At 39.3% G+C, this 22,944-nt stretch overlaps 1 protein-coding gene and 2 pseudogenes across 2 annotated transcripts in view; all 3 read left to right on the plus strand.

The window, feature by feature from the left end:
- LOC145494532 (uncharacterized) overlaps positions 1-17,644 on the plus strand; it is a 53,374-nt gene extending 35,730 nt beyond the window's left edge. The window contains exon 18 of the mRNA XM_081474024.1: positions 16,329-17,644. Coding sequence (XP_081330150.1) covers positions 16,329-16,672 — 344 coding nt within the window. The 3' untranslated portion in view covers positions 16,673-17,644. The remainder of the gene's footprint in view (positions 1-16,328) is intronic.
- LOC145495766 (uncharacterized) lies at positions 1,196-12,546 on the plus strand (annotated as a pseudogene). Its single transcript, XR_014050467.1, has 14 exons — positions 1,196-1,214; positions 1,850-2,304; positions 5,059-5,223; positions 5,920-6,030; positions 6,680-6,805; positions 6,908-7,001; positions 7,382-7,578; positions 7,917-8,293; positions 8,561-8,728; positions 9,757-9,867; positions 10,067-10,183; positions 10,600-10,690; positions 11,370-11,744; positions 11,956-12,546. The product of XR_014050467.1 is annotated as an uncharacterized LOC145495766 (transcript).
- A 1,547-nt stretch (positions 17,645-19,191) lies between the features above and the next one.
- Positions 19,192-21,230, plus strand: LOC145494343 (lipid droplet-associated hydrolase pseudogene; annotated as a pseudogene).
- Positions 21,231-22,944: the final 1,714 nt, after the last annotated feature.

Raw genomic sequence — 22,944 nt, forward strand, 5'->3', positions numbered from 1 at the left:
TGAGAGAAAAATACGAGGGGCCGTATTTGAATCTCGGCTTGGGTAATCGAAAACGAAAACTCTATTTGCATTTAAATAAAAAACAAGGAACAATCCAGCTGTCAAAACAACCCCATTAAAAAGAGACAGCGACATTTCGATTGACATATGTTCACGGATCATAAACCACCAACAGCAAACCTGTTGTGTGTGATACGATTATTGATTATTGTTAATTACTATGTCCTAGAAACCTTGTACTGACTATTTAGATTTGTGAGCTGACGGAAGTAAAGTAAAAATAAGAAAACACGGCCAATAATCAAAATAAACGAGACATGATAGCTTAGCACACAATCTTTTGATAACTTCGAGAGAGATAATAAAGAAATTTTTTCAAAACCACACGACGTGTTTAAAATTCATAGCTTAAATTTAATAACAAAACATATTTAGGATGAAATATCATCCATCGTTAGCACAAGAATACCAAATGAAAATGAGCAACAAATAGTTTAAAAATGCGTGATGAAAGTAAGAGCAATTAAGGATTAAAGCGCGAAACAGAAAAAAGTGAAAATATAACACTAAAATTATAACAGGCTAATTACTATGAAAAGGATAAATTAGGATTTACAGAGTTCTTTAGTGTAAGATATAAAGTTCAAATACATCGTGTTGTTTTTGAAAGCATTATTAGTAATAAAGAAATTTCTAATTATCGTTATTTTGTTGTTCTGCGTGGTGTGACTATTTAATTGTATGTATATTTTCGTTAACTTGATTCATTCTAAAATCTATCGAACGCTGAATCTATCTAAAACGCTCAAAATCTGATTCTTTTGCCATTAGTGGAGAAAATGTATGTATCCTCGAATATTACGAGAACTTTGTAATCATCAATTGTATAATATACAGTCGAACCTCCCATAAGCGACCACCAGAAATGCCAATCCTAGGTGGTCGCTTACGGGAGGTGGCCGCTCACGAAAACTAAGACCATATTAGGCTAAAAGTTTACCTCAGTAGCGTATGCCACTTCATACTGAGAAATTTGTCTCTTGTACTACCTAGGAATGCGATAATGTTGCAGCAACCAAGAGACCTCATTTTCTCTTGGTTGCCAAGATCGCTTTCGCACTACAAAACAGAAGTAAAGAGGTCGGATAAAGAGGTCATCACTCGAAAATACGCATACAAATATATGCAGATATAAATGGAAAAAGAAATTGAAGGTAAAATTTCGTTAACATTAATGTTTTTGTATCGTAATTTCTCGACTACTAAATACTCCAAAGTGTGCCCTAAAGGTATTTTGATTACGGATTGAAGGCATAAAAGTGAGCCCAGTGGAGGATGGGGAGGTGTAACTTTGTAAGTGACAGAGTTACGATCCGTAATGTCACTGACCACTGAACCCAAATGCAAATAATAAAGCAATGTCTTAATCTGAAAAAGAATTTTACACTTAGGAGGAGGAGGTTTACTGTGTAACTTTTATTCAATTGATCTTAGATTTCAGCATAATTATAACATATGTTCACAACACCTCCACCCGCACATCAATTTCAGACAGATACCTCCAGGGCAAATGATTTAAAAGCACGTGCTGTCTGAAAATTAGTCTTGTAGATACAGGTACAAATGAAGGCCACGTATGATAAAAAATAAATATACATAACGGAACATTTTTCTTTGAGTTGAACCAAGAGGTCTTACGATCGCCAACTCTCGCTGTGTTTGTTCTTCGCCTTCGTCTTATTTCTCTGTGCACGCATCAGTGAAGGTATGCGACAAGAAACCACTATTCCGATTTTTATCAGTCTATTTTATTCTCATTATGGTGAAATAAGATTAATTTGGTCTCTAGGAAAAGATAGAAAAGAATGTGTAAATGGTAAATGTGGAGGTTGCATAATACAAACACAGAAATCGTTCAAGGGAATTTGTTCTCTTGATCTTTTCACAGCGTACGCTTTAGAAGCTGGGAAAGACAAAGTAGCCACCGTCGCGCCAGGACTGTTTGCCTGTAAGAAGATCTCATTCCAACATTCATTTTACGGTGCGCAACAAGTAAAGGTTTTTGCATCAATTGGCCACACCGTCAAGAGTTCACTTCTCCGCAATAGCGCGACTCTGTGGGTAGAGTCTGTTACCACAAGTGGATTCAAAGTCTGTGTTCTGGAATATGGAGAAGGTTCCAACGAGACAGCCGAGGTTAATTGGATAGCGTTTCAAACTACACCATCTGGATCGCAATTTGGCAGTATCACGTTCAAGTATTTGATAAGTGGAACCCAATGTAAAAAGATCGGTTTAATACAGGTTAGAAATATTTTCTTATTTCCTACCCCTGTCCCCTTATCCACTTGCCCCTCGTTATTTATTCCCATTGTTCCTTTGCCCCATTAACCCCTTTCTCGTTCATCCCTTGTCCCATGGTTGCTTTGCCAACTCGATCCCTTTCCCTGGTCCATTTGTTCCAGTGTCGAAGCGACCCCTTCTTCCCTTAATTCCTTGTCCCCCTTAAACTCTGTCCCCTAGTCCCTTGTCTTGTCATCTGGTTCACTTGTTCTCTTTTCCCCCTCACCCTTGTCCCCTTATCCCCTCGTCCCCTCGTCACCTGGTCCACTTGTTCTCTTGTCCCCTTACCCACTAATTGTCCCCTTATCCCCTTACCCCTAAGTTGTCCCCTTGTCCCCTTAACCCGTTATCTGGTCCCCTTGTCCACTTGTGCCCTGGTCCTTTTGTCCCCTTGTCGCCCTACTCCACCGGTCCACTTGTCCTCTTTTTCCCCAGTTGTCTAGCGCCGTTGTCCCTTCCTCCCCTTGTTCACTTGTTTCCTTGTCTCCTTGTCCCCGTATCCTCTTGTCCCCTTGTCCTCTTGCCTCCTTGTCCCCTTGTTCCCCTGTCCCATTGTCCCCTTATACCCTTGTCCCTTTGTCCCATCGTTCCCTTGTTACCTTATCCCCTTGCCCCCTGGTTCTTTTGTTCTCCTGTGCCGTTGCCCCATGTCCTCATAACCCCTTGTCTCCTTTTTCCCATTTCCCCCTGTCCTCTTGCCCCCTTGTCCCCTTGACATCCTCTAGTCCCTTTCTCCGCTTCTCCCCATCTGCCCTAGTCTCCTGGTCCCCTAGTTCCCTAGTCAGATGGTCCACCTGTTCCCTAGTGAACTTGTCTCATTTCCTTTCTTACCATGTGCTAGTGTCCCCTTATCCCCTGGCCTCTCTCTCCCCGTGACCCCTTCTCTCGAAGAACCCATGTCCCCTTTTGCCCTTGTCTCATTCTCCCCTTGTCTCCTTGTCTTCTTGTCCCGTTGCGTTCTTGTCCCCTTGTCTTCTTGTCCCCTGTCGCCTTGTCCTCTTGACCGTTTGTCTCCTTGCCTCCTTGTCACTTTGTTCCCTTGTCCCGTTGTCCCTTTCCTCTTGTTCCCCTGTCCCCTTGTACACTTGTTCCCTTGACAGCTAGTATCATTGTCCCCTTCTCACCTTGTTCCCCTTTCCCCTTGTCCCCTTATACCCTTGTACGTACCCTTGTTCCCTTGTCCAATGGTTTCCTTGTCTCCTTGTCCCCTTGTCCCCTTGTCCCCTTGTCCCCTTGTACCCTTGTTCCATTGTCCCCGTGTCTCCCTTGTCCCCTCTTCCACTTGTCCTTTTGCCCCCTTGTCCCCTTGTTCCGTTGTCCCCTTGTCCTCTTGTCCCCTTGTCCACTTGTCCCCTAGTCCCCTTGTCCACTTGTCCCCTTGTCCTCTTGATCCCTTGTTCCCTTGTTCCCTTGTACCTTTGTTCCCTCGTCCCCTCGTCCCCTCGTCCCCTCGTCCCCTCGTCCCCTCGTCCCCTCGTCCCCTCGTCCCCTCGTCCCCTCGTCCCCTCGTCCCCTCGTCCCCTCGTCCCCTCGTCCCCTCGTCCCCTCGTCCCCTCGTCCCCTCGTCCCCTCGTCCTCTCGTCCCCTCGTCCCCTCGTCCCCTCGTCCCCTCGTCCCCTCGTCCCCTCGTCCCCTCGTCCCCTCGTCCCCTCGTCCCCTCGTCCCCTCGTCCCCTCGTCCCCTCGTCCCCTCGTCCCCTCGTCCCCTCGGCCCCTCGGCCCCTCGGCCTCTCGTCCCCTCGGCCCCTCGTCCCCTCGTCCCCTCGTCCCCTTGTCCCCTTGTGCCCTTGTGCCCTTGTGCCCTTGTGCCCTTGTGCCCTTGTGCCCTTGTCCCCTTGTGCCCTTGTGCCCTTGTGCCCTTATTCCCTTGTCCCCTTGTGCCCTTGTGCCCTTGTGCCCTTGTGCCCTTGTGCCCTTGTGCCCTTATTCCCTTGTCCCCTTGTCCCCTTGTCCCCTTGTCCCCTTGTGCCCTTATTCCCTTGTCCCCTTGTCCCCTTGTCCCCTTGTCCCCTTGTGCCCTTGTGCCCTTGTGCCCTTGTCCCCTTGTGCCCTTGTGCCCTTATTCCCTTGTCCCCTTGTCCCCTTGTCCCCTTGTCCCCTTGTCCCCTTGTGCCCTTGTCCCCTTGTGCCCTTGTTCCCTTGTTCTCTTGTCCCATGTCTCCTTGTCGTAAGCGTTCAGTACTGGCAATTAAATCCCTGGTCTCTACACTTTGATATAATTCCACACTTCTCTGTGCGTGGAAGTGTAGAATACCCTGCCAAACTAGGGACTTTCCCGACCTTTTTCCCATCTTTATTGCTGTTGTCATTCTTTACTTAGTTCTTCACTTCTCCATTTTTAAAAAGTGTTGAATACTGAGGCAAACTAGGAATTTTCGCGACGTTTTGGCTTTTTCCAAGCCTTTCCACCGTTGTCATTCTTTCCTTTATGGTTTGATTCCTTTTTCTCTTGATTCCTTGTCTCCATGTTCCCGTTTTCCCCTCGTCCCCTTGTCTCATTGTCCCATTGTCGCCCTGCCCCTTCTTCTTCACTTCTGGACTTCTTCATTTCTTTACTTCTTTACTTCCTCACTTCTTCACTCCTTCACTTCTTCACTTCTTCACTTTTTCACTTCTTCACTCCTTCACTTCTTCACTTCTTCACTTCTTCACTTCTTCACTTGAATTTAGTTCACTTAATAGTTTCCTTTTTTTATGTTTTGATCTTTTTTCACAGAATTCATCCACTGCTCCAGCTATATTTATAACCGCCAGCCATCAGGTTTCGAAGAAAGCTCATGAGGCTATTCTCCTATGGGTGGCAGACTTTCCCAAACACAGTTTCAAAATTTGCATTCGAGAAGCTAAGATTTTTTCTGGACCACAAAGTAACATTAAAATAGTGAGTGTATTTTATCAATAATATCATTGTCTGGAAGAATCTAAAGCGTTATCTAGTTCCAAATGGAACTCATAGCGAAGTTCTTTTGGTTCAGTTTATGAGACCAGTAGTTCATGAAGTTACATGTAATAAAGATTTCCTTATCTTTCAGCAGGACGCACTTGCAGAGCTAAAAACGGAACAGCTAGACTTTGTTTGAGTTCATTACGTTTGTTATGAGCGTCCGTAGACAAACACTATTGAATTTTGCAATTAACCAATCAACCATTTAAAAGGGGCAACAAATTTATGCCGGTTACAATAGGCAAACAATGCGCAACAGCCATAAACTGAGCCTGGGAAATTGAGGTGGAAATTTTCCAGCGGTCGCATATGCAGTTAATTTTTTGGAATAAAGATAGCCAGCGTTGACCAACTTTCCATAACATTTTTCTTTCTTTAGCTGGCAAAACGTATTTTTGCTTGATTTGTTAACAAAAGGATTTATCTTGCTGTTTTGGTATTACATGTGAATGTTATAAATTGGAAACAACAACTCTGAACTTGGATTGTACTACTATGTATTACAATAGGCTGTAATACGCTGATGAAAATGACACTATGTATTACAATTCTAGCAAAAACTCTCCCGCCAAGTGATGATTATAAATACAACAGAGCATCTAAGGTCCATTGATATCATGTTTTCCTTCGCAGAACTGGATGGCATTTACGGATCTGAGGGTTGACAACTTCACCATAACCGACAGTCTTGTATTCAAAAACACCTCTTATCCGTCACACCAAAATAACTACGCATTCTGCCAAGTAAGAATTAAATAATATCTCCTTGATAATCATCTTCCTCATCATCATCATCATCATCATCATCATCACCATTATGGATATCATCATCATTATCATTATCACAAACTTTGGAAAAATCGCTAGGACTGAATTTTTATTTGAAATTTCTGGCAGTCTACGCGCTCATTAGTTTATTTCAACAATTTAGAGTCTTGAAATGCCAGAAACCGTAAATGTCCTTCGTTTAGTCTCTTCCCAGGGATTTGACTTTCCAACTTACTCAGTGTTCCTTCAAAACGTCGCGGAAACTAGAAAACGTGGCCATTTATGTTGATCGCATTAAGCCATTGCACACTATATATATGCCAATGCCTAATAGTGTGCAATGACTCTGCCAATCAGATTGCAGCTTTTGCAGTGGTATACGAGCTCGAGTAGAATTCTTCTAATGATAGTTAGAACTCAAAGATAGCACGAGTATTTTGATGTTTGAGTCTCAGATACACCTAGAGTAAGAAAATGTTTCGGATATTAAAAAGGAAATACCCCAAAATCGATTGAAGAAAATACTCTTAATGAAAATTAATCAATAACATAATACTCTTAAAAGCCATCAAGTAGCGTTTTTTAACAGGAACAACGTCCTAATACGTTTACTTTTGCATTGCAGACAATAACATTCACAGAGCCATTTTATGCTCCTCCGGTTGTGCTAGTGTCGCCAAAGCACAGTTTCGATAATAGATATTCACATGTGTTTGGAAGCCAATGTAGCGTTGTTACCGCTTGGGTTGAGGTATGTCAATATTCAGTCTCGTTCCTCTTCTTAAATTTCCAACTGCAATGTACTTAACAAAAGTAATTAATGTGATATTTATTTATTTATTTATTTACTTAGCACACGTCCAAAAAGGAAGCAAAGGTGTGTGTAAGAAATTATAACAGTTACGCCATCAAGGACTCCATTACAGTGGATTACATGGTGATTGGAGGTAGGTATTCAGCTGTCATTAGGCCAGTAGAGATCCCTTGTTCTTGCGTAGTCGAACTTGAAAGTTATCAAATAATCATATTGCGTTTTGTCTATAGATTCACCGCCTTGAAATGAGGATTTATTTATTTAAAAGGTTTGACCCATTATCCCCCAAAATGGTCTAAAATTAATTTAAAAATCTTCAAAATTCTCATATATATACTCACTCACCCCACTGCTTTTACTCGTTGTCTTTTTAATTTGCCGAGATTTTCTTAAATTATATTCAGTGTCTAAAATTATGAAAAAATTCCCGAATTATGTATCTAGCCTAATTTGTAAAGCATATAACACTGAAGAGAAACGTTGTCTGATTGACGCATTCTCTTCTTGTAACAGACTTGGACCCATGTTTGAATGTGAAATGTCAGTACCATGGTCTGATGCTCGCTGTGTGTGTGTGGACAGTTGTCCATCCTACCAGGAACTAGTCTGCTCATCAAATGAGACAACATACGACAATGAGTGTTTATATAAACAGGAAATGTGTCTTCTTCAACTAAACTACTCTGTACAACATCCGGGCAGCTGTGAAGGTCAGGATCGATTAATTTTGATTTTTGTGGTATACACCTTGAAGACGCTGATGGGAAGTAAATGAGAAAAACCTTTTAACAGATGGCTAGAACACAAAGATTTTTGAAAGATTTAGTTACTTAATTAGATATATAAAAATTTTTCATCATGTTTCTCGTTGATCAAGGCTTATTTAAACTAATTTGCATGCGACAACCCGGACAACTCTAAACAAACATAGCCTCTTCCAGCCGTTCAATTAAAGGTGTTAGTTAAATTTTTGACCGAAACGCAAAGCGCAAAATAGTAGTAAACCCTAAGTACTAATTAATTACTTAGTCCTTTTCGTTTCTATTAGGATTTCCTTTCCAGCGAGGTCGCCGTCACATGCCACACATTCCTTCACTGGGATACTCTCATTGTGAAGTAATTCGCCTCAAGCGTTACATGTTTTATCCTGACAAACCACTTGACGTCCAGATCACTGTCAATCATATTGACACCAGTGACAAGTCATACGTACATGATGCCGCTGTGTCGTGGGTTGAGAATGTCAGTTATGATCAATTCACTGCGTGCGTGATGGCGGCAGGCTACAATGAGCGAAAATCAAAAGCTAATATGACAGTCGATTGGATGGCGTACCAAGGGGCTCCAGTAGGTGGTGTTGCCGGGGAAGTGCGAATATCACAATGGTGGACTGGAACGACTTGTAAATCTGTCAATTTTCCATCGGTAGGTACTTTTTCGTTTCATTTTACAACTCAAGTTCACAAACAATAATTTCGAATAGCTTACAGTTATCGGAGTTAGTTCAATATAATATGATTTCCTTTGGACTAATGGGACTAAAATGTCAACTATCACTCAGCCATTACAGCACTAACCCGCACTAAGTTTCCAAATCCTCGTTACTGTTAAACAGCACTAGGGCAACAGCAACAACAACATCAGTAAGGTGAACGTCAACGGTAACAGCTTGTTTTTTTGTTTTCTATGCAGGGAACGTTTTCAGTGATACCTTCAGTGTTTGTTACCGCAGTGCACTATCGTGCAGGACTCAAGCGTGACGCTACCAGTGTGTGGATTGAAGACGTCACGCAATCCTCCTTTAAAGTTTGTTTGAGAGAGCTTCAGAACTACGCAGGATCTCACGACGATGTTTATACTGTAAGTGCCTACACCTTTTTTTATGTACCAAACATTAGGTACTGACAGATCCTTATCACTTACTTTAGCCTTTTAACACTGGTCTTTAGCATTGCTACCTAAGTCTCTAGCATACTTAAACATCGGCACATATTAAAGTGCCTATGAAGTAAAAAATAATTGCTGCTTATTTGAAAGGCTTTTCAAAGTAAAGAAAAATGGCGTTTCCCTTTTTGGCATATCTTTTTTCGTTCTAGAGATATTTACGTTTTTGTATTATGCAAATGAGGAAAGTGATGACGTCATAGGTGGTTCCACTTTAACAGTAAAACACTGAATCAAGATTATCTCTAGAAGTATTGGAGTGGTGTTCTTCAAACTTGGCACCACAAATGTGGATCACAAAAGAAACAGAATGACACCTTCTGTGTTGTTGCCATGGCAACGCTTTTGGCTCCAGTCTCTTTCTGTGAAAAACCAAATATGCCAATTTGCAACTCTTCGAGAAGGGACAGAGGGTCTTGCTAGGAACACACATGATTCCCATATTGTCTTAACTCTCCCCATTAGATTGTTGGGATTGAATGATCCTTGTTTAAGATGAAATCTGGTAATGTTAGTTTTAATTAAAACAGGACCAGCGGCATAACTGTTGTCATGGCGACGGCACGATGGGTGTCATTTTGTTTCTTTTGTGATGTAAATTTCTGGTGCCAAGTTTAAACAACACTGCTTTAATATTTCTAGAGATATTCTTGATTGAGTGTTGAACTGTTTTAGTGGAACCACCTATGACGTCATCACTTATAATACAAAAACGTGAATATCTCTTAAACGAAAAAACATATGCCAAAAAGGAAAACGCCATTCTTCTTTACTTTGAAAAGCCTTTCAAATCAGCAGCAATTATTTTTTACTTCATAGGCACTTTAAAAAGAAATATAATCTTGATTTAGACGTTTGCTTACTGTTATCTCACTTAATTTTTCGAAAGAATACTATTTCCATCTCAATTTTCTAGTTAACATTTATTTATTTTTCTCTTTTAGAAATGGCTGGCGTTTTCTTCTCTCCACAAGCCTCTTTTTACAGAACACAGTTCCGTCTATTTTGCTAACCCCCAAAATCCACCAGCAGATTACAACAATGCCTATTGCAAGGTTGGTATCTTTTTCGTCTTACCAGAGAGCTTGCCTAGAATTACTTTTTTAAAAATTTTAAAAGTTAGGGTTAGTGTACGGATCCCACAGAACAGCGTCAATTTAAACAATACTCACACAGTAGGTTACTATAAAATTCAGTTTGCTAGTGGTCAAAGTTGAATAACACCCCGCTAACTTAATGAGAGTTTTTCTTTAGGATATCAGTTTCACTGAAACGTACAACAGCACCCCGAATGTGTTTGTTTCCGCGAACCATTCGTCTAGCGGTGGAAATAGACAACCAGTACACAATGGAATAACTGCTTGGGTGGAGGTAATTCTGTTTCTTCACTTCTTTAGGCATTTCCATAGCAACAACATTTTTGACACGGCAGTCGAACCAAATCTCGTCTATTTGAAAGAGTTCTTGGTTTCTTCCAATTTTTTCAGTGTGAGCATCAATGCAAAATTAGTATCGTACCCTTTTACATCCGTTATTTTCCATCAAATTGAATGCGGGAAAAATCGTAAATACAAGATGGCGTCTCCAAGAGAGCCGAAGTCAGAATCGACATAAACATTTCCTGTTGAACAGAAAGTTGAGGGATACCTACTAGATCCAAATGACTTTGCTTTTTCTTCCAAAGATTAAATAACATTTCAGAATACCACCGTGAGCGTTGTGAAAATTATCTTTTCGACTTTAGTTTAGAAGACCACTGATTATTTTTGTTCTTCTGTTTTTTGCAGTACATCAATACGACCGGTGTGCGAGTTTGTTTAAAAGAGTTGTACGACACAAAGTATGATCCACTGTCTATCTCATACACTGTCCTTTCAGGTATGGACAAAATAATTCATCAAAGTGAAGTGTGATCATCGCAGTAAATTTTCCAATTTAAGCAACTGGAAAGAAGAAGCCTGAAAAAAATCAGGGCTTCAACGGGATTCGAACCCGTGACCTCCGCGATACCGGTGCGATACTCTACCAACTGAGCTATGAAGCCACACATTGGGAGCGAGGTCAATTAATTGAGTTCATATCTTCCCGTGAGTGAAATGATGTGAAGTATATATGAAATAATTCATGTTTGAACTGCGGTAGTAGATGAAAGTAAAGTGTGATCATCGCAGTAAATTTTCCAATTTAAGCAACTGGAAAGAAGAAGCCTGAAAAATATGAATATATGAATTATTTCATATATACTTCACAAAATAATTCATCGTTAATTTTCCTAATGTCTAGATCAGTAGTTTAGCTCATTTAGTACTCATATTTTAGTAACTTCTGTCCCTTACGCTGTTAAAAATAAGATTTTATCAGGCCATTTCTTGGATTTGATTGTTAGAAGTTAGTTTCATAGCAAATGACGTGCAATGTTTCAGTCAGGAGTAAAAATGCCAGAACATGTGAAGGCTTTGCAGAAACATGACAAACAACTATTTGCTTTAAAAACACTTAACACATTCTTAATGATTTCTTTTATTTTTTATTGATTTATTTATTTTTACATCTACAGACATTTGCCGGCCAGGATGGACTTACTTTGGCGGTTATTGCTACTTTTCAAGCCCCGCATGCGCCACATGGTTGACTGCTGAGTCAAACTGTTCTGAGATGAACTCTGATCTGGTTACAGTGCACAACCAGGAGGAAAACGTATTTATTCAGCACCGTCATGCTGGCGATAGATCGTGGATAGGGCTGAATGACCGCAGTGTTGAAGGCTCTTTTGTGTGGACAAACAAAGAAATTAGCAGTTTTAGGTTCTGGGCTCCAAAGCAACCAAACAACTGGAACAACGAAGACTGTGTGCACACTCTTGGCGTGAGGCATGGATACACTTGGAATGACGTGCCATGCGATAACTGCTTCAACTTTACTTGCTTTACAGGTGATAAATCTCTTGCTCAATGCGGTTAAAATACATCGTAATGAACAAATAAAAAAAGCCAACTCTCCAGAATTTAGCAAGGATAATCTTGCGCGTTCAAAAAGGTTCCATGACTCATTTTCAAAATAATTTGTTACAAACCAGTAATGTAAACATTACTCGTGCATTTGATGATTATTTCGTTTTTTTTCTTCAAATTTAATTTTTGCAGATCTGGAGGAATGCTCCACCAACACTCATAACTGTGACGTGAATGCAGATTGTGCGAATACCGTGGGCTCATATTCCTGTAAGTGTAGAGCTGGATACACCGGAGACGGAAAAACTTGCAATGGTAAGAAATCTACCAATCAACCATCAAACAAACAATTTTTGATGTTGATACTGAATTTAATAACAATCTCACTTTATTTTCAACAACTAAGAAATTTGTCCTGCATTGATAAGTTTAGAAAAAAAAAATGTAACCAACCGCTCTTGTGCAATGAGAAGGCCGATAGAAGAAAGGTTCAACCCTGTAATAACTTTATTTTTTAACAGTTTCGAAACCTGCGCCAATGGCTTATAACCAGGGTAACATAAATCATCGAAAAGCAGAGAATGAGTTAGAGAGTGTGGAAAGTAAAATAAATCGTTTTTTCATTAAAACATTCGGTGCTTACCGTAAATTTTCGACGGATTGTTCTCAAGCCGTATGCTTCTGTTTTTTAGTTTCGGTGAAATGGTCAGACTAACGATAACTCAACGTTTATCCATATTTACTCATTTAATCTTGCTTTAGACATAGATGAGTGCTCTTCAAACTCTCATAGCTGTAATGTGAATGGTGTTTGTAACAACACTCGTGGATCTTACACTTGCGCGTGCAAACCTGGATACTCAGGAGATGGCAAAAATTGCTCTGGTAAGTTATATCTGCTCAACAAGAACTAAAAAAAAATAGTGCGAAATTAAATGAAATGACGCCACATGAAAATTAAGCTATACGCCTACAGTGTGGGACGAGTTTTCCTCTGCTCCTAATTTTTGCGATTTTCAAGTTGCATTTTTTTTCCAGGATTCGCAAACAAAATTTTACTCCATTGTCGAAATCATACAAACGCGGACTCACATGCAGAATCTTATTGATGCCATTTATTTAAAACGTCTCTTCAAATAAAACGATGAAATTGCCCATGGTACAAGGCAGGTGTAGCTGTTAAAACTTGACAGAAAAAGCTCATCTGAAGGCACTACCAGCCACACTGGGGCAGGACGTAATTGTTCCAGAATGACTGGCTACTTGATTACCGTGAAGGTAAAGTTTGCATACGAGCCAAGTGGCCCATGTTCTCAGGCCGGAGCAAGAAGCAACAACGAATGTTTGTACTTCCTCCTCTATGGTATGCTAGTCCATCGCAGGGTTACCCCAACATTTATTCCGCCGGTACCCATTTATACACCTTGTTGGAAAGAGGCATTGAGAGAGTTAAGTGTCTTGCCCAAGAACACAACGCAATGTCTCTGGCCAGGTCTCGATCCTGAGACGAGTGTATTAATCATGCATGAGTCTACCGCGCTTTACGGCGCATTACAACTTACCATGTAGTGCAACTAAAAACGCAGCAAATGCCACTTTCTCAACATTACAAAATTCACGGATACCCAGTACGAAAAACCAATCTTTCACAATCCCAAAATTAGTTCCCGTAAAAAAAGCAAAAAATATCGCCGATCCGAAAAATTAAACTCCCCAAAAAATGTCTTGCCACACGGTAACCAATTTATAGCATGTAAAATATATTTATGATTTTGAATGAGCTCACTCTCATAAAGGCTTTTGTTCTTGGGCCATCGTAGTTTAACGAGGAATAAAACACAAATAGCGGTGACAAACATATTAAACTTACGCATTTTAATAACTTGACTTTTATTGTTTTACTGTTAAGAAACAGATGTTTCTTAATCTCGTTTCCGGACCCCTTATTTACATTTCATATATAGTTTTCAAAAATTGTAACGGTCTTTATTCCACTTTTGAAAATGTATGTTGCGTAGCATACGAAACGTCAAGTTATTAAAATGCGTAAGTTTAATATGTTTATCACCGCTATTTGAGCTCACTCTCGTTTTGGATGTTACATAAAAAAGAAAAAAAAAATGGATGTTTATTTTGGCTCTATTCCAGGAAAAAAAACCTCAAGGGTATAAACCATAGATCCCAAAAAAATGACATTTCTCATACGTTCTTTAGAAAACGGGTTCTTTTGATATGCAAACATGTTCTATTGACCAGGACCAGCAATATGACTGCCATGTCAACGCTCAACAACAAGGATTATTTCTCTTAAGAGATTTATTAATAAACATGAACCTCTATTCACGACACGTACTATCAAATTTACGATAAAGTACTACTAAAGTACTACCAACGAAAACTCCTTACTTTAGAACATAAAACACTTTTTGTGACAAAGTACAACATAATTTATGTTTGTTTTCTTTCTCTGCCCTGTTCATTATTACCCACAGATATCGATGAGTGTGTCAGCGGTGTACACGACTGCCACCGTTCAGCTTCATGTACAAACACTGTAGGATCATACACATGTACGTGTAACCATCCTTTATCAGGAGACGGAAAAACCTGCAGGTACACCGCGGCAGGTGAGTATTTCACGTTGATTGTACTTCAATTCAGACTGCAGCGGTCAGAATTAAGCTCAAGTTGTCCACCAATATGATGTCAAAAAACAAACAAAAAACCCTGAGATTTTGTCTTCATTACAAACTGCTTTCTTCTGTGAAATGCTTTCAAGCAAAGCAGTTCCCCAAAACTAATTCGTGAATGGTGCATCTTTGCGGTCACTAGTGCAAACCTCGAACCGCTCAGGGACCAATCAGAATTCTCATTTCCATCTGGGATCAGTTTGCCATATTGCAAGGACTGTTAGTGTTGCAGTTAAAAGAAAACGCGAGTCATTAATGTAGTTTCCTATCTCCTCGCTACTACAGACACGCTTTGACATTAACATTAACCACACTTAGAAAAGTGAGGGGTGGGTGTGGAGCGGAAACAGCCTACGTGGACTCTAACGATTAAAAACTTTTTTACAAAATTTCAATATTTACAAAAGCTATCAAATTTGGTGACTTTATCTGTGCTGGTTTTTCCATTGAGAATTCTGACGTCGGCTTGAGCATTGGTAATAATATTACGTTTTCCTCATAAATACTATCCAAATATTGTCCTCTTCAGGATTTAAAATCATCTATTGAGAGTATTGATCAATGCGACCCAAACTTTAGAACGAGATATTCCAAATAAAAGATATTTTGATTTACACGGTGGCATAAAACGACCCCATATGAAATATGTTTCCGAACAAACTGTACATCCAGTTTAGTTAGCGTCACGTTTATGGTGCAAGCAATGATGGTCATCTTATAACTGGTGAACATGACAGTGTTATTTATTCTTAGCAAAACCAACTTTCAACATGGTCCGCTAAAACAAATGCTAGGTACAAAATGGATCCAAAGAACGTTCTTGTATGTTATTTTTGCAGCGGGTCTTAAATATTCCAGCATTGTGGGAAACAGCCAGAATTTTTTGACATGGCTGGATAAATGGTTAAAGCCTGTGACTCGGCAATCTTCTTACTGGAATCGCTGTTACCAGGCAACTGTAAATGGCTGGTCATCCTCTACCTTCCATTCAAAGTGTGACGGCAAAGGTCCATCTGTCACAATCATTCGTGTTGGAAAATATATTTTTGGAGGATACACAAGTCTCTCATGGAGTAAGTGACATGATCAGTTTCATCTTATAACAGGCAACCCAAGCGCAAGCTGTGAGTCAGCCATGATCATATTTCGCAATAGCGGTCACGGAGAAATATGGGAAAAGGGTTTTAAAAAGAATTTTAAAAAATAAATATTTACAATATGATGTGGGATAGTTAAGTGCTAGAAAATTCTTAACCAAATGCCTTTTCTCACTTCCATGGTGTATTAAAATTTTACTTGCTGTGTTTACGCACCTCTTTTCTGATTCGTGACGGTTTTAGGGAGATATCGGGAGGGAACGACTTTATAGGAAGCGGTACAACGGCTTCGAATCATTAATCATGGAAACAAAAAAGGGTAATACCAAAGAAAGGCAAATAAGTCAACGATACTAAGAATTTTCTGGATAACTCATGGAGATAAACAGGCCGATAGAAACACTTGCATTTTTTAAAAACACCTTGGTGTTCCTGGCTAAGTGACAGCTTTACAGCTCGATATAAATTTTATGAAATTTATAAAATAGGGCATGAAACTCATGTTCAGTCTGAAATCGGGGCAGCTGTTTCCAGTCTCCCACCGGGCTTGCTTTTCCCAGAATTGAAATTATTAAAAACTCAGAGGACATTTAACATACAGGAACCAGAGAACTTAAGATTAACACTACAAGAAATAATACCGAACTATGAATAATAGTCAATTTTCGTGAGGCAATCAAATTAACGTTGTCGGTAATACTTCATTACTAAACTGTCCAAAGTGTCAGTAAACATTATTAATGTTGGACTTCTTTTTCCATTGTGTATTTCAAATTAGGCTCCAGTTGTTCCTGGCACTACGATTCAGCAGCCTTTCTCTTCTCATTGGTTAACAAGCCTGGTTGGCAGCCACTGAAGCTAGATCAAACACGACAGTATAGTTATCAGAGAAGCCATTCCATCTACAGCTGCTCTGATCGTGGACCATCATTTGGAGGAGGACACGATATTCACATTCCCAACAACGCTGCATCAAACACCAACTCTCACGCTTCAAACCTTGGATACACCTACAGCCCGCCACCTGGCAACAGCTATGGATCCTCCTTCACACAATCATTCCTGGCAGGTACTTCCTCCTTCCGACCTGACGAAGTCGAAGTCTTCTATGAAACTACCTAAAGGAATCGCGGAGCTCGGAGTCTTAGTTTTACACACCCTGTTCAGTAAAAGTAAACCTCTGCAAATATAGAAGGGTAAACTGTTGGTAAATTATAGAAGTCCAATATGATCAGAAAATTTCAATATCACCGATGATATGTCAATCAATAGGTTAGTATAAAATCGAGTAGTCACGTATCCTTAGTCTAAGATAAACAGTTTACTTTGAGCTTATTTCTTTGGTAATTGCCATTAAAGGATAGTTTTACGGCTCCGTGTTATAACAAACTATAACGTTAGCCGAGCTAATGACTTCTGCGAGAACTGAATTTCCTTTCAGACTTTCACCTCAATCACGGTAACGAGGCAATAGGAGTAACGTTTCTCATTAGAATTCCTTTCGTATGTTTTAATTAATACATATATTGTTTAGCCACCAATCGAATAAAAGTAGATAACGCGTGTGTGTGTCCGGAGTAAAACCTTAGCGGCCGAATAAAAAAAAAATTAAAGTTAACTGACTAAACTGAATTCAAAGTTTTGCTCGATAAATCCGTTGACATCTTTAGTAAAATTTGGGCATCAGTCATTCTGGTTTCACAAATCATAGTCTGTAGTTGTTGAACTACATGTGGCTCAGTAAAAAATGAACAAGGTAGTAGTTTATAGTCACGCTATAACTTGTACACGCGCTGAACCGTGAAATTATCCCTTAAGAAGGAGAATCTTGATGCTGAGTTTCAATTGTTTGAATTCCACGAACATCATACCAGGATAAGTTGCAAGTTACAGGATTCCAGCTGTTTTTGATTTCTTATTTTATTCAAGTAAAGTGAATTTAGAAAAAGTAGATTAAGAATTTAAGATAGAGAAGGCATTTATTTCATTCGTTTATAGTAATTATGAATTGTCTTTTGAGAGTGCTTACGTAGAAAATAGATACAAAAAGTGTCAGACACACCGATATAAAAGCTTGTAGCAATAAAATTGATCAGGGTGAAAATAACGCGTTGTTTTATGTTTGTTTTCGTTTTCATCTAGTTGAAAATAATATTTTTAACACTTGGAATGCGAATTCCGTATGTCCAGTTGCCTCTGTGAAACCCGCCTTTAGAGAATCATGGTATTTGTATACAAAGTTTCCAATCAAGTCTTGAACTTGAACTTGATTACCTGGCGCGATTTATTGAAGAAATTCGAAATTCTACCCGCACGAACGTTTTTCTTTTTAGTTGGGGATTTAGCTATTTGAAAGAGAAAACAAAACTATATTATTTGAGATACATCGTCATTTTAATTTTACTTGAAAAACATTTTTAGCATGATGATAGTTATTGATGATAACTTACACAGAAACAAGTTCCTCAGCCTGGCTTAGCTCATGCGTCATACATGTCGTGGGTCATCAAGACAAAAATTAATGTACAAGGATATTTGCTAATTATTCACAGCCATTGGTTTTCTAGACTCAGCACTGCAGGATAAAATACAGTGGTTACGATGCACACTGTATTTGAAGAGGAAGTTTTGCAAAAAAAGAATACATATAAGCACTGTATTTTGAGCATTTCAAAATAGGTTTAATGTAGAGCTCTCGTTTAGTTGTTCTGTGTCCTCCGTTTGCTTTTAGAATTTACGTGAAGTATTTGATACCTAACCAAATTGCGATCTATTTAGCTCTACATATAAAAGAAAGAAAGTACAAATGCGACCTACATTTAGTAGTTTACAATAACAGTCTTTACTTTCGAGTTTACGCACCTCTGAATACGCTGCTTTTTTCGATCGATTTTGGCCGATTTGCGACATCGAAAAGAAAAAAAGTGCGTGAAAAAAAAACAAAAAAAACAATCCTAATTGATTGATCGTACTTAAACTCTGAGGGTGAAAAATTAGTGAGTGACCATTCAATTGAAAGCTATAGCGCAGTACTTTCATGTGGTACTGTTTATTAAGCATGCTGTACAAGGTGGTTCTAACTTTTAAGTCTGTGGATGAAACCCTAGTGTGTGACCATTCAAATGAAAGCTATTGAGCAGTACTTTCATGTGGTACTGTTTATTATGCTGTACAAGGTGGTTCTAACTTTTAATTCTGCGGATGAACCCTTAGCGTGTGACCTTTCAAATATATGTTATATCTGTTATAAAGAGAGGACGATGACTGATCCTCTCTTGATATTAGCCAGCCGACACCCAACTCAATATTTATATTAATAAACATAGTCTTCTTCTTGGAATAACCTTCAGAAGGAGCTGAGTCTAGATTCTGAACTCCAAATTCAATGCCTGCTGGTGCTGCTCACAAAAATGTTTATAGATTCTGGTTAGAATTCTGCTCGGTGAAATAATATTTTTATCCTGCTTGTTCGACCTAAATATTGGAATTTCAATGAATGTGATTCTATAAAATTTTCACTCTTTTACAACGCTGCAATGTAATTTAGCTTAGTGTATTTGTTGCACCCCGAAAAAAGCAGGTGTCATATTACACCTCTACCTCCCCATAACGGCCACCTCTCTGTCCCTAAGGTGACCGTTATGGAGAGGTTTGACCGTATAGCGGTTGTATGTGGTTAGAAATATTACTAAGTGTCCATTTTCAGTGGGTGTCCACCTATGAGGTTGGATATCCTTTTAGGGGTTAAAAGAGCGGTTTTGGTTCCTCTAAAGGTGCTCAGCCTCAAATGGGTCACAGCGGAAGCTTTTGCATTACCTTTTAGGGTATTGAGCAGAAAAAAATATGTCAGGAAATCTTTGACTCATTTACAATCGTCTCTATCGCAGCTATTAAAAATTCTTAAAGTGTCAATTAATGTGTTGCTTTAGAATTATGGTACCTCTTAGAGGTAAAAAAAAGTTTAAAGTTATCCCCACAAAACAGGATATTGGTACCCTGGCTTAGGGGTTCGTTTCAAAATTTCCCGCATGCACGCTCCATACTTTTTATATGGGAGTCTCCCGGGATTTAATGGTATATGTCATTTCCTTTTTCAGGTCATTCCCCAACAAACGATTATCCAGCGAATCCAAGTTCAGTTGATACAAGTGAATCAAACAGCTTTCCACTCAGTCTTGATGAACGAATCATGCACAAGAAGATATTCTTAGAGGAGCACATTCCATCACAATCTAAAATAATACTCATTGGACATTCTAAAGGAGCTTACATAATACTTCTCCTTCTTAAAAACTGTAATAGAGCTGCGGAGGTGACCAAAAGTATTCTGTTGTTTCCAACCATCGAAAGAATGGCAATATCGCCCAGTGGCAGATATGTTACTCCAATGGTGACATATTTTAAGTGGTTTGCAATAGCTGCAGTCACTGCTTTTTCTTGTTTACCTGAGTTTCTTAAAAAAGGACTTGTTCAGTGGTGGTTGAGGAACAAGAAGAATTTAATGCTGAGCTCGCTAGACTCAGTGCTCAAGCTTCTTAGTCCACAGTCTGTAAATGGTTGTTTGACAATGGCACGTGATGAGATGAAAGAGGTGGTTGACCCAGATGAAGAGGTATGCTATAAAATAATCCCTGGTCTGCAATCTGCAGTCTACAGTCTGCGTTTTACACTCACAAAGTTTTGAAATTTCACTTTAGATGTTGGTATTTAGATTTGATCACAAGTGAAGCTTAGAGAGAGCTGGGAGGGCGAATGAATACAAAGAATGAATTTTATTTGCAGCACGAGTGAGTGAGAGCAGGTGAAAGCCGGCTCATAGCAGCCTTATTCAACAAGAAGAGGCATATGACTGTTAGAAAGTCTACAGTATTAAACATATAAAATGTAACATGTCAGACTAGGAGAAAGTAGACTGTACTGCCCAGTATCTTTCATTTAAGTGGTCACACACTAAGTTTTCATCCTCACATTTTTTATTGAAGTCTAAGTTCAAAGACACAACTGACTGAAAAGAATCTACACATTTACTTAATATTGATTGAGAGGAACTTTAAAAACAGCACACTCCTAGAGTGTCAAATTTCAAATAAAAAGGAATGAAATTTAATATCACTTTCCAAAAATAAATATTAAAAAACAAATAGTATTATATGAAAGTGCTGTCTTTTAAATGGCCACACACAAGAGTGAGTTCCACAGACTTAAAAGTTAGAACCACCTTGTACGACTTAATAAACCACCTCATGAAAGTATTGCTCAATAGCTTTACTTTAAATGGTCACACACCAGGGTTTCATTCACAGATTTAAAAGTTAGAACCACCTTGAACAGCACAGTGCTTAGTTCTCATCTGAATGGTCAGAAACGCTCTCGGATGCCATACAGTCCTTGAAGCAAACAACTCATAATGGACACCATTGTTTCTGACATTAATAATTTTCTTTCTCAGGTAATTGAACAAAATTTGAAGAAGTTGATATTTTACTATGGAGCGACTGACCATTGGGCACCAGTCTCCTATTATGAGGACATGAAAAAGAAGTTTCCTGAAGGGGAAATATATCTTTGTGAAGGGAAGTTTAAACATGCATTTGTTTTGGAATCTTCAGAGGAAGTCGTTGAAATGGTTGCACCCTGGATACAAGATGTGATTGTACAGGACTGGCAACAAGGGCTGTAAGCCGCAACACCTGTTACGGCTGAGTATGTTGGGCCCTTGATGTTATCACAGGCGACCCAGACGTTGAATACGTGACATTATGCTGTTGGCGATTGCGTTACAATTTAAGCCGTTTATAAGACAATGTATTAGAATGCTTCGAAAATTACTCTAAATGCTACGTGTAGAAAATAGTTTTACTTTCTGGTGGTTTGCTTCCCGTTTCTCTTTGAGGGACTATCTACATCCTGCCAGACCCTGATAAGCATGCCTTCTTCTGGCCGGCACGTCTTCTCATAGTAGTCCTTATTAGCTTCTAGCTTGCTCTTCGGCCATCGTAGCTTGATTAAAAATGTAAAACAAACAGCGGTGATAAACATTTTACAAACATGCATTTTATGAACTTGACGTTTCGTATGTCAGTCAACATACATTTTCAAATATATCACCTTTAAAATTTTTTGGAAAGCTATTTATACTGTATCAGTAGGGGTCTGCAACCTAGACACAAAAACATCTGCAGTAGAAATATAAGACGTCTCAAACGAAAACTGTCTGTAAAGTGAACAATGGAAAAACTTTCCTTGTAAAGTAACAGCTTTTCACTGCTGACATTGACATTGACATTGTCGATTCATGCGCGCATGAATCGGTTACTGGGGGCTCTTAAAAGGTGGACAGAAGCCAAAGAAAATTCAGAAGAGATCTAGATAAAGCAATAGATCGTATTGCCAAAATTCTCAAAGAAATTTAACTGAGTCTGCTCGAAATTCTTCCTGCAGGACATTTTTAGTAGCTGACTGCCGTAGCCGGAAATACCCGAAGACTAGATTTGCCTGTTCAGTAACAGTTCAAAATTCAGCTGAGATATAAGAACAAAAAGCCTTCTGGTCCAGTTCTAAGCTTTATCGTATCGCTGAACACACCTTACAGCGAGCAAATAAGCAAATGTCCCTTGGAAGACCTTTGGCAGTTTGCGGTCTCAATCAAGTTAAAAATTACATGTGTTCGTAAGTTCGACAACTCCTTGAACTATGCAGTCGACGGCGTAAAGTGCTTTCTTTTCTTTCACTGTACGTAGAAAATGTATGTTCTATTTCCGGCTTTTAAAATCAGTAATGTCTTCCAAAATGTATCTCTACCACTTCACAGGAAACTGTTGACTGCAATTGCGACTACTATTTTTATATTTTCTCAGAAAACTGTCCTTAGATGGGCATTCTTAGGTCAAAGACTGTTCTGTCACAGCGTGCATGTTATTCTTTCGGCCGTAATAATACTGAGTGCATTCAGGATCAGTAAGGTGTCAATCTCAGAGTGATTTTACCTAACCCGTGAAATAGTTGTTGCACAATTAGATGCTACTGAATACCAATTTCATGGTTTTCGTTTATTAGTTATGGCTCTTTTGACTCACTGCTACTGTAGATGTTGTTTCACGGGTTAAATAAAATCAGCCTGCTGAGGAAAAGGGTTAAAGAAAGATAAAAATGCGTTACCATTAAAAAAGGGGAAATAAGCAGATTAAAGAGGCGAGCGCTCATGGCACGCTTCCTTACTGTTACAAAATTTAAAGAACTTCCACGTGCACAAAGAAACAAAAACCACCAGGCTAACTTACAGAGTGAATTTAATTATTCTTGAACTGAATAACTATACAACAGCCGAGAAACAAGGATATAGAAAACCGTTCTGTTAAACTCCCCTCGAACACTTCCGCAAAGCCTCTCCAGCC

The sequence above is a fragment of the Orbicella franksi genome, chromosome 8 (assembly GCF_964199315.1).
Source record: "Orbicella franksi chromosome 8, jaOrbFran1.1, whole genome shotgun sequence".
NCBI lineage: Eukaryota > Metazoa > Cnidaria > Anthozoa > Scleractinia > Merulinidae > Orbicella > Orbicella franksi.